Genomic DNA, 12,201 nt, shown 5'->3' with positions numbered 1-12,201 from the left:
TGAAGTGCATGCCCCCTTGGGTGGGCGCCGGTGTCAGCCCGGGGAGGCCGAGGGCTCCCCGCCCGGAGCAGACGCTGAACAGCTCTGGGCCGGGGCTCCCGGGGGGCGAGGGGGCTGTGCGCTGTGCCCCCCACCAACCCGGCCCCCGAGCCAGCCCCCCCTCACCCCCACCGCGCACCTGCAGTTGGAGGGCACGTCGGTGAAGACGCGGAGCAGGAACTCGCCCTTGTGGCCGGGCTCGAAGGTGGTGGGGATGATGACGTAGCGGCCCTCGGGCTGGTCGGTCCGCAGGAAGACGCTGCGCGAGTTGATGTAGATGGAGCTGGCGGCCTTGTGCTGCAGGCTGTGCATGCGGTACTGGCGGTTCTCCTCCACCTGCGGCGAGCGGGGGCTGGGCCACGCGGGGACCCGCTCCCCCCACCCGGCCCCCCAGCCTCCCCGCATGGGAAATGCCCAGAACAGGCAAATCGATACAGAGAAAGGCGATTAGTGGTCGCCGAGAGCTGGGGGCAGGGTGCACGAGGGCTGGGGGTGACAGCAGGCATCAGGGCTTCTTTGGGGGTGACGAAAAATGTTCTAAAATTGACTGTCGATGGCTGCACAGCCCTGTGCCTATCCTACGAGGAATTCAATTGCACCCTTTAAATGGGCGAAACGTACAATATGCAAATTATCTCTCAATCAAGCTGCTTAAAGTTAAAAGGGCTGCGGGGATCCCTCTGCTGGCAGTGTCCCCAGGATCCCCAAGCATCTCAACACAACCAAAAGTCACGGTGTGCCCAGGCCACAGAATGTACCCATGAAACGACATCACCAGTTATCTGGTCACTCTAGAAAAAATACCCCAAACGAGCGCCACGATAGGCTACTGTCACATCAGCGAAGGTCACAGCACAACCGAGCGTCGCCACACGTGAGACCGTGTGGGTGGACCAGCACCATGCGGTGACAGCTGTCACGGCGTGACCGAGTGCGTCGCGTGCCAGGGCCTCTGCCCAGGCGCCGCCCCCTTGCGCCAGCAGGGCCCGCAGTGGGGTGTCCCCGGGGCTACGGGAGCTCGGAGGGGCCCAGAGCCCTGGAGAAGGGGGCAGCCAGGAGCCCACCTGACAGCCAGCACCTCCGGGGGACCGTGTGGGCCACTGCAGTCTTCCTTTCCTTGTGCCTCCCCAGGGTTTGGGGCGGAAGGAGCTCAGGCCGAGTGTTCCCAAAGCAGCCAGCCTCGGGCACTCTGGGCCCCCTGCCCAGACCACACACAGGGCCCGCCACGGCAGCCCACCGGGTCCCCCGTGCAGCAGGGGCAGCTGGGGAGGTGTCAGCGACCAGGAAGCTCCAGAGGGTTCTCCCCCAGGCCCGGCAGCTCCCCTCTGCAGAGCGGGGCCCCAGCTGGCCTCACCTTGTAGATGTCAAAGCCGATGGCCAGGTTCTCGCCCTTGCCCTCCCGGCGGGTGGACCGCTTTGGCCGCTGCTGGATGCAGATCAGCACCTCGTCTTCCGGCTTCTTGACGTCAAAGATGTACTGCAGGGAGGGCCCAGAAAGACACCGCAGTGGGACCTTCTCCGAGGCCAGGCCCCACCTCAGCCACGTCCTGGCTGTGTGAGCTTAGCCCCGTCCCATCACCTCCCTGAGCCCTGGTCTAAGAGGGGCCAGACTATTTCCGCCCTGCCTGAGAGTTCTGATGACTCGGTGAGGTAGCGGCCGCTTAGCTCAGAGCCCAGCACACAGGTGGTGCTCAATAAAGGCACGCGCCCATTGAGGACTATTAGGGATTGACTTGTGTTCCCCCCAAAAACAGGCTCCCTGCAGACGCTACTAAAGGTGAGGCCGCTGGACAAGATGGGCCCCGAGACCATCACCGTGTCCTTACGAGGAGAAATGTGGACACAGAGTGAGAGCAGCCCCGAGGCAGGCAGACTGAGTCACGCCATGGGGTCCCGCGCGCCCCCCAGAGCCCCCCGAGCTTCCGAGGAGCCCCATCTCGAGCCTCCAGGGCCGCGAGACAACACATTTCTGCCCGTCCAACCCCCACGGCAGAGACGGGCGCGCTGAGGCCAAGGACGGGCCGGGACGTGCCCACGGTCACGCCGGGGGCCCGAGGCAGGAGAGCCGAGAGGGCCCCGCGGCCACTGCGGGGTGCAGGGGCGGGGGCCCACAAACGCCCACCTGCGGGTTCTGGAAGAAGGTGTCCTTGTGGTTGACGCAGCCCCCGCTGCGGTTCCGCTGCGGGTCCCCGTGCTGCGTCCAGGCGCCCAGCAGCCGCGCCTCCTCCCACGTCTTGTGGATGCTCAGGTAGGACGTGTTCATCAGGCGGCACTGGATGACGTCGGTGAAGTAGCGGCACATGTCCTCGAAGGTCATCCTGCGTGGGGGCAGGGGGTGGGTCCTCGGAGGTCATCCTGCATGCGGGGGGTCTGGGCAGGGCAGCCCCCCACTTGTGCTCTACATGCCCGGAACCCCACAGCGCAGACGGAGGAGCTAGCATGGCCACGGCCTCCCACGGACCCTTAGCCTCCTTTTTGGCCTCGGTTTCCTCCTTTGTAGTAATAAAACAGGGCTGAGTCTAAGTATACCCGCCTGCCTCACAGAGGAGGGTAGGAATTAAGGGATGCATGTGTCACATCTTCCCACACAGCCAAAGAGCTTGGTAAAGCCTCTCTGTTGGGATTATCAGCAGTATTAACAGCTAATGTGCGCAGCCCTCTACAGTTTATAACCCATTATTGTCCACGCTGTTGCAAGGCCTGAATAAACTGGGGGACGGGAGTGCCTCCATAAGCATACTGCGGGGGATCAGGTGCAGCTACGGCCACCGTGCACTGTGACCACCTCCAGGAGCCGGGCCGGGGTGGGGAGGAGCCGAGCAAGTGCCAGCAAACGGGAAGACGGCCGAGCAAGAAGCCGTCCCACGGCAGGGTTTTCTATTGGTGGTTTCCTTCAACAGTCCCCTGGGCCAGACGGGGCACAGGCGATCTCCCTCCCGGGAGCCCACGGCCAGAGGGCCCGGGGGACCCTCCCGCCTCTGGAGGGAGCCTCGTGGGGTGCCAGGACCACTGCCATGTGTGCCAGGCTCAGTATGGGCTGAATGAATGAAGGCAGGCAGGCAGGCATGCAGGAGGGATTATCTGGCTCTTCAAGCTAGGCTGCTGCCAGCCCCCCCCCACCCCGGTCCCCCCACGCGCCCAGGCTTCCCCCTCTGGCCTCTGGCCTGGGTCTCCCCCCGTGCCCACCCGGGCCTACTCTGCACCCCAAGTCTAGGCTCCGGAGGTAGCTCCTCCACGAGGCCTCCCCCTCCCCACCCCCCGGCATTCCCCGCATCGTGCCCACTGCCCTCCAGTCGGCCCCCCCACTCGCAGTATCCTGGCCTACCTGCCAGAGCAGCCCAGGGCTCCCCCAGCTGCGCAGAGAGGCCTGTGGGGATGAAAGGGCCCACGACTGCCCAACCCATTTTACAGAGGAGGAAACTGAGGCTCGGAGCCAAGACGGGACTTGTCAAGGCGGGCCAGCAAATTGGTGACGGGGCATTTGCTAGAGCCCTGGCTTGGGACTCCCCATCCAGTACTCCCTGCCCAGGCCCTCCCCGCTCCAGGGCTTCATGGGAGGCCCCTCCCTCGGCGTCCGTCACCCGCGGCCCACGCACCAGAACTCGCCGTCGTCCTGCACGGTCACGCCCATCTTCTCCCGCTCACTCTTGCTCACTTTCTTCCACTCCTCTGAGCTGGTGCACGAGGCCCGGGAACGGGAGGGGGGGGAGGACATACGTAAGAGGAGGGGCCCCCAGGCACCCTGCAAGGGGCAGCTTGCACCAGCCCGTGGTTAGGGGCACCCAGGGGCGAAGCAGCCCTGCCTGCCCACCCCCCAGGTAACTGGGTCACCCCCACACCATGGGGTTGGGGGGCTGGGAGCAAAGCTGCAGGCCGGGGACGCCTCACCTGGGCCATGAGCAGGCCCAGGGCCTCCCTCCCGTCTCACCTGCCCAAGGGGCCTCTGTGTCCCCAGCAGGACTCAAGCTCATCCCACCTCCAGGCCTCTGCCCCGCCCCCCCAAATCACCACGCTGACACCCACCCCACAGTTAAGCACCCCCTTTGCACTCTTCCTAGCGTCACATCCTCCCCAGGGCCTCCGAGGCTCAGCCCAGGGCCGCCCCCTCCAGGAAACCCAGCCCTCATGCTGGGGCCCACGCGGCCGCACCCCAGCCTCACGTGTCGCTCCAGGGCCCGTTCCACTCCCGCTCGCCCCAGGGGTTGCGCAGGCGGATCATGTCCAGCTTCTCCGACTTGAAGAAGGCCATCAGGCCGTGGCCCAGGCGCACCTTGCGCACGTCGGTGACGGCGTAGGCGTGGCCCTTCACCAGGCCGCACGCCAAGCGGGCCTCCATGTCGGCCGCCGTCATCGCCTGCGGGAGGACACGGGGGCTCAGAGGCCGGGTGGCGCTGGACCCCCACCCCTGCGCCTCGGCCGCTCAGGGACTGGAACTGCAGCCCCGCACGGAGACCTGGTTCCTCTCGGCTGGAGCAGGGGTGCACGTGCCCCCTATAGGACGGGGCTGGAACTGCAGCCCCACACGGAGACCTGGTTTCTCTCTGGCCCTGGGGGAGAAGGACGCGGTCCCTGCTAGAGAATGGTACGGGCAGGGGGGTCACCCAGGGGAGTGCTGCAGCCAGCTGGCACTGGCTCAGCTGACGTAAACATTCAGGTATTTTGTGAGGTGCATTTTAAAAGGTCCGTAGCTTGAAATCATCCATGGTGGGAGTATCAAGACCCCAGAATTCTGCCTTCACTTAGCCCCTGCTTTCTCATCTCAAAACAGGGCAATTAATGAAATAAGAAGACCCTCACGAAGCCCCCAGCCCCATGCCAACAGGCAGTAGCGACTCCCTCCCCTCTTCCAGTTGCCCCTTGACCCCCGTGCTGCATCCCTTGACAGAGGGACCCTCAGATAAACAGACACCCCCTGCCCCAATACCAGATGGCTGTAAGGCGGGGCTATCGGCCGGACGCTGCTGGAAACGCATTTCCTAGCAGGGGGACTTCGAGCAGGGGGCATGGCTTGGGCTGCCGAGCACTGGGGAGGGGGTGCACCCTCCAACTCCTCCCCTGCCCCCACGAAGCTGAGGCTCTGGGTTCACGAGCTGACCCGGGACCCCGCAGCCATCTCCCACCCCCGGCAGGGTCAGGGAAGGGGGGCTCTGCGTTCTCACCTTGATGGAGGCACTGATGAGGCCCCCCCGGCTGTGCACCTTCAGCACGCGCTCGAAGAGCTGGCTCCGCTTGGCCTCGTCGCCGGCAAACTCCCCCTCGATCAGGTCGATGGGCTCAGACACACCACCGGTGAAGTCCACCAGCGCGTCCGCCGTGTTGCCTCCGTCCAGAGCCTGGTAACAGCCCGCCAGCCTGGGGGCACGGGGAACGAAGTCTCAGGCCATGTTCCCCGACCTGGTCTAAATCCTTCCCGTTAGAGTGGAGACTTGAAACTCAGAGAAGTCAAGCAACCTGCTCAAGGTCACACAGCTGGCCACAGCAGAGCCAAGACTAGAACTCAGGTCCCCCCCTCCCGGACCAACAACTGTCCCACTGAACCACACCATTTTATCGCTCAAATTCTCCTCGGCCCTAGTGGCCCATCTGCAAAACTCAGCTGTCCAACAGCCCGGCAATTCTTTTCAAAAGTATTAAAAGCGCACATATCTTTTGATACATCGATTCTGGGTGAATAGTAGTATTTATAACAATGCAAAACTGGAAGTAACCGAAATATCTAACAACAGGGAATTGGTTTAAACAAATAATACTGCATCTGTATCCTGTGGGACACGAAGCAGCCACTGAAAATGCACTGTAAAGGAATTCCTATGGCAGGGCAAATGCTAGGGCTTGATATATTTTAAAAAGCAACAATAAGATTCCAAGTATGTCTAAGACGGATATACTAGTTTTAAAAATATCTATTAAGCATCTCTTACGTGTACCATATGAGGCACACATAAATGGTTCCTCATTTAAATGTGCAGAAAAAGGGTTTGGGGTCTTAAAGGCATAGAGTGCCAAATGTAGAAGTGAGAAGCAGAATGGAATATACGACCCAATATTATTTACATAAATTGAAAATATATGCCCACGAAACAGCAACACAAGTTTTGCAAGGATCAGCTAAGAATAAAAAGATACATTAGAGATGTAAAGAGTTGCCAGTCATGGGGGGATGGGAGAGGGGGCACAGAGAACAAAGGGAAGGAATGGAGAAAGAACGTGGTGGAGGGGGGGCGGGGAGCCTTGAGCAGACTGAGAACCCCAGGTAACTCAGATGTCCCAGACTGGGGAGGGGGAATGCAGGGTACTGGCGTATAGGAGATTTTTGTTATCTTCTTCATGCTTTTCTATATTTTCTGAATTTGCTATAAGAGGCATATATTTATTGTATTAATATAATTTAAAAAGTAAATGAGGGAGAGGTGGCGGCTCAAACAGTTGAGCGCCCATCTCCCACATAAGAGGGCCTGGGTTGGGTGTCTGGTGCCTCCTGAAAAAAAAAACACACACAAGAACAAACAACAAGCAAAACAAAACAAACGAGAAAACCAACTCAGGGAAGCTGATGTGGCTCAGCGGTTGAGCGCCGGCTTCCCGCATACGAGGTACCGAGTTCAGTCCCCAGCCCCCAATACCACCAAAAAAATGAAAAATAAAAAGTAAATGAACGCACAAAACAAGCACCCTGGCCCCCAACCCTCACCCCGCGTCGTTTCCCCTGGAATAGTGGAAGAGGGGCCAGCGCCAAGGACCGCAAAGATCCAGTGACCACCAGGGGGCGGGCTTTGCCCTGCCAGCAGGGTTTCCTTGCGATTGCTTTCGGTGTGGGAGTTTTTATTTCTCCTCCTTGCACACATGCACGCACGCACAGGTGCACACCTGTGCCAAGGAGCCTCACAAACGCGCCTGGGAGGAGGAAGGGGTGTGTTTCCCCGAGGCGGGGGGCGGGGTTGGGCCGGCCTCTGGCCCCTCCCGCCCTCCTGGCCCGAGGCTGCGCAGGCGCCAGGGCGGCTGGACCGCGGTGCCTGTGCAGGTGCAGCAGGTGCAGCAGGCACCCCCCCCCCCCCCGCCCCCCTCGCGCCCGCGCTGCCCCGGCCCCGCCCCGGCCGCCGCCCGCCGCCCGCCACCGCGGGCACCTACTTGGCGTAGGCCTTCTCCACCAGGGCGCACCAGAACTCGTTGCGGGAGTTGGAGTGGCAGTAGATGAGCTGGTTGTTGACCGTGGGCAGCCGGTCGTCGATGACCACATCCACCCACTCCCCGAAGCGCCAGAACTGGAAGTGGAAGATGCCCGCGTAGGCGTCGGGCTTCTCGGGGTCCCACTCCTGCTCCTTCCAGTCGGGGATGACCTGGGCGGGGGTGCGCAGGATGAAGGCAGGCTGCCGGCCCAGCGGCTTCCGCGGGGAAGGCAAGGGGCGTGCCCGCCGCCAGGGGCTCCGCGCGGAGCGGCGTACTGGCTCGTTTCCCACCTCTACCTGAGCCCCTGAGCCGCTTCCCACCTCCACCTGAGCCGCTTCCCACCTCTACCTGAGCCAGTTTCCACCTCTACCTGAGCCGCTTCCCACCTCCACCTGAGCCACTTCCCACCTCCACCTGAGCCGCTTCCCACCTCTACCTGAGCCAGTTTCCACCTCTACCTGAGCCGCTTCCCACCTCTACCTGAGCCGCTTCCCACCTCTACCTGAGCCAGTTTCCACCTCTACCTGAGCCGCTTCCCACCTCTACCTGAGCCGCTTCCCACCTCTACCTGAGCCAGTTTCCACCTCTACCTGAGCCACTTCCCACCTCTACCTGAGCCGCTTCCCACCTCTACCTGAGCCAGTTTCCACCTCTACCTGAGCCGCTTCCCACCTCTACCTGAGCCGCTTCCCACCTCTACCTGAGCCAGTTTCCACCTCTACCTGAGCCGCTTCCCACCTCCACCTGAGCCGCTTCCCACCGCCACCTGAGCCGCTTCCCACCTCCACCTGAGCCAGTTTCCACCTCTACCTGAGCCACTTCCCACCTCCACCTGAGCCACTTCCCACCTCCACCTGAGCCACTTCCCACCTCTACCTGAGCCGCTTCCCACCTCCACCTGAGCCGCTTCCCACCTCCACCTGAGCCGCTTCCCACCTCCACCTGAGCCAGTTTCCACCTCCACCTGAGCCGCTTCCCACCTCCACCTGAGCCACTTCCCACCTCCACCTGAGCCGCTTCCCACCGCCACCTGAGCCACTTCCCACCTCTACCTGAGACAGTTTCCACCTCCACCTGAGCCACTTCCCACCTCCACCTGAGCCACTTCCCACCTCCACCTGAGCCGCTTCCCACCTCCACCTGAGCCAGTTTCCACCTCTACCTGAGTGGGTTCCCACCTCTACCTGAGCCGCTTCCCACCTCCACCTGAGCGGGTTCCCACCTCTACCTGAGCGGGTTCCCACCTCTACCTGAGCCGCTTCCCACCTCTACCTGAGCAGGTTCCCACCTCCACCTGAGCCAGTTTCCACCTCCACCTGAGCCGCTTCCCACCTCCACCTGAGCCGCTTCCCACCTCTACCTGAGCCAGTTTCCACCTCTACCTGAGCCGCTTCCCACCTCCACCTGAGCAGGTTCCCACCGCCACCTGAGCCGCTTCCCACCTCTACCTGAGCCAGTTTCCACCTCTACCTGAGCCACTTCCCACCTCCACCTGAGCCGCTTCCCACCTCCACCTGAGCCGCTTCCCACCTCCACCTGAGCCGCTTCCCACCTCTACCTGAGCCGCTTCCCACCTCCACCTGAGCCGCTTCCCACCTCTACCTGAGCAGGTTCCCACCTCTACCTGAGCCGCTTCCCACCTCCACCTGAGCGGGTTCCCACCTCTACCTGAGCCGCTTCCCACCTCTACCTGAGCCGCTTCCCACCTCCACCTGAGCCGCTTCCCACCTCTACCTGAGCAGGTTCCCACCTCTACCTGAGCCGCTTCCCACCTCCACCTGAGCCGCTTCCCACCTCTACCTGAGTGAGTTCCCACCTCTACCTGAGCCGCTTCCCACCTCCACCTGAGCCGCTTCCCACCTCTACCTGAGCAGGTTCCCACCTCTACCTGAGCCGCTTCCCACCTCCACCTGAGCCGCTTCCCACCTCTACCTGAGCAGGTTCCCACCTCTACCTGAGCCACTTCCCACCTCCACCTGAGCCGCTTCCCACCTCTACCTGAGCAGGTTCCCACCTCTACCTGAGCCGCTTCCCACCTCCACCTGAGCCGCTTCCCACCTCTACCTGAGCAGGTTCCCACCTCTACCTGAGCCGCTTCCCACCTCCACCTGAGCCACTTCCCACCTCCACCTGAGCCGCTTCCCACCTCTACCTGAGCAGGTTCCCACCTCTACCTGAGCCGCTTCCCACCTCTACCTGAGTGAGTTCCCACCTCTACCTGAGCCGCTTCCCACCTCTACCTGAGCTGCTTCCCACCTCTACCTGAGTCGGTTTCCACCTCTACCTGAGCCGCTTCCCACCTCTACCTGAGCCGGTTTCCGGGTTCTGCAGTGGCTTCCCGGGGTGCTCTCAGCTCCACCACTCTAAGAGTCAGTGAGCTTCCCCGGCTAGCCTCATGCCTTCCTCTGCCTCCTCCCCGCCTCCAAAATACATCCACATCCTTCCCAGTCCCCACCGAATGGGACCCCCCACCCAGGTCAACCAAGTCAGAAGTGGCAGCACACTGGCCTCCTCCCTCCCCCTCCCCACCCAGTCAGCTCCATCCCAGCTCCCACCTCTTCTGAAAGCCCATCTCCTCCTCCCCACTCTAGGGCACCACCCTGGCCCAACCCTCACCCTGGACCTGTGCCAGCCCCCAGCAGCTGCAGCGCCCCCCCCTGCAGCAGTGACCTTTCTGAAAAGCAATCTGATTGTGTCCCTTCCCTGGAAAATAATGGGCTCTGGCCCCCACCCCCACCTCTCCTGCCTCACTTCCCCCACCCCAGCTCCCACCCCCTGCTCCCTGCTCCCCAAGCTCTTTCTCTGATCAGGAACTCTGCACTTGTTCTCCCTCCTCCCCTTCACCCAGGTAACTCCCACTCATCCTTTAGTGTCATCCTCCTCTTCCAGGAAGCCCTCCTTGACTCTTCGGCTAGGCCAGGACCCCTGTCCACTGGTCGCGTGGCCCTTGGCACTTGTGCTCTGAGAGACTCACCCCAACTCCTACTCAACTGTGCAACGCTGTGCTCAATGTCTGTCACTGTCACTGGAATGTCAGCTCTCTGAGGACAGGGACATAGCAGTGTTGGTCACTGCTAAGAACCCAGCACCGATCCTGGGCCTGGCTGGGAGAGGGTGCTTACTAAATGTGCACTGACTGAATGAAAAAGTAATAGACACTGACCGGGACTCTAGTAATATCAACTCTTTATGAGCATTACTATTACTCATGCTTATTTTACCAATGAGCAAACTAAGGCTCAGAGAGGGGAAGTAACTTGTCCAGGGTCACGCAGCTCGAATATGGGAAGCCAGGATCCAAACCCTGCCTTCAAAGAAGGAGTTCTTTAGCTCCGTGCCCGCCTCCAAGCTGGGCATTGCGAAGCCAGGTGAGTTGGACATGGATTCAAGAGGCTCCCAGCCTGGGAGAGTTCAGGCATGCAGGCAAAGTGCTGAGGCTAGCCCAGGAGCACACGGGCCCATGGAGAGCAGGAAGGGGTGGGCCCAGCCTGGAAGGGTCACGGCGGCTGCTGAGCCAGGGAGCACCACCAAGGAGCAAGAGCAAGGGGAGGGGACGGGCAGGGAAGGGACGGCCCCCTGCCACCTAGGGGCGGCCCCCTGCCACCTAGGGGCGGCCCGCTGCCCGCCAGGGCATGGGACCAAGTGGGGCCGCGCCCCAACGGGGCCAGGGCAGCTCCTAAGACAAACCAGCCGCAGGCACGAGGGGCGTGCACCCGGGCAGCCGGGATGAGGACGCAGAGACGAGCCCGCGGGCGTAAACCCCAGGGTCCACCCCAGCCTGTATGCACAGGCCCCAAGCCCCACACTCATTAAGGACGCGTTTGTTTATCCGCCTCTTACCATCCACGGGCTGCGCTGGCAAGGGCAAGTGCTCCCTAGTGAGCGCTTCGAGACCCAGAGAATAAAAAAGCCACCGCGGCGAGAGGCGAGCACCCCCGAATGCGGCCTGCTGGGTACTACGGCGCGAGGCCGGGCCCTCCCCCGGCTGCCCGAGCCCTCGCCGTGCTCCCGGGATGCCACGGTGGGAAGCTGCGGGCGGAAGGGAGGACGGAGGCGGGATGGAACCAGGGCTCCGGGCCGGAATCAGCGAGGGCTCGGCCTGCTGCCTCCTCTCCCCCCCACTGGCCGCCCTTTCCGCCAACTCGGTTCTTTCTAAGCCGACGCTCCCGGGCCTGCCTCGCCTGACCCCTCGCGCTCTCCTCCGCTTTGCCACCAGGACAGAAGGCGGGAAATGCGGGTGCGGGTCGTCATCGCCCCCTGCACGGTGGGGAGACTGAGGTCCAGAGAGGAGCGACAAGCTGCCCCAAGGAGCAGAGGGATGGGGAGTTCTAAGCCCAGGGCCCTGGCCGGCCCCCGCCCCCCTGCAGCCCCGACCCCGGCCACCCTGCTCGGCAGGCCCGGGACTGCACGGGGGCGTGAGGGAGGCGAAGCCCTGGCGGTGCTGGGGGCCCCTGGGGCGGCGGGAGGATCGTCAGCCAGGCTCGGGGCTCGGCTCCGGGCCCTCTGCGGCTCCGGAAGCAGCTAATGGGGCCCCAGGGCCTGGCGGAGCCCGGCCTCTGAGGCCCTCCACGTCCCTCCCCTGCACCACGGCCGCCGTGCCTGGCTCTGGGGGACCCCGGCCGGCCTGTGCCGCCCTCAGCCCGCCTGCCGTCAGCCGCCGTGCTGAGCGGGGGCCACCCGGGCGGGCGTGACACGGGCAGGCCAGCGGAAACCCTCCCCTCCACATCCGGGGAGACAGAACCAGGCAGCCACCAAAGACGCCGGGGCCACGTCGGGGGCCACATCGGGGCACTCGGGAATCAGCCTAAGGGGTTCCCACCGGCCAACGGGGGGCCAATCTGACGATCGATAAGAATAATAACTGCAATGGCCTAAAACACTCCAAATAGCTTCAAATCCACGAGCTCAAGACACTTACAAAAACAACCAGTCACTACTGGAGGTGGGGAGCAAATAAACTCATTATATTGATTGACACTGGAAAACTAAGAGAAA

The 12,201-nt window shown here is 62.6% G+C and overlaps 1 protein-coding gene across 3 annotated transcripts in view; it reads right to left on the bottom strand.

The window, feature by feature from the left end:
- Positions 1-12,201, bottom strand: part of CAPN5 (calpain 5) — a 55,574-nt gene that overhangs the window by 5,772 nt on the left and 37,601 nt on the right. For all 3 annotated transcript variants that reach the window (XM_058306021.2, XM_058306020.1, XM_071218279.1), the window contains exons 4-10: positions 7,168-7,376; positions 5,199-5,391; positions 4,200-4,393; positions 3,636-3,713; positions 2,162-2,357; positions 1,394-1,516; positions 179-375 (exon numbers count right to left, since the gene is read on the bottom strand). In XM_058306021.2, coding sequence (XP_058162004.2) covers positions 179-375; positions 1,394-1,516; positions 2,162-2,357; positions 3,636-3,713; positions 4,200-4,393; positions 5,199-5,391; positions 7,168-7,376 — 1,190 coding nt within the window. The remainder of the gene's footprint in view (positions 1-178; positions 376-1,393; positions 1,517-2,161; positions 2,358-3,635; positions 3,714-4,199; positions 4,394-5,198; positions 5,392-7,167; positions 7,377-12,201) is intronic.

Source organism: Dasypus novemcinctus, chromosome 10 (assembly GCF_030445035.2).
Source record: "Dasypus novemcinctus isolate mDasNov1 chromosome 10, mDasNov1.1.hap2, whole genome shotgun sequence".
NCBI lineage: Eukaryota > Metazoa > Chordata > Mammalia > Cingulata > Dasypodidae > Dasypus > Dasypus novemcinctus.
Note: the sequence above shows the minus strand (reverse complement) of the source record. Positions and strands in the feature narration are given on the sequence as shown.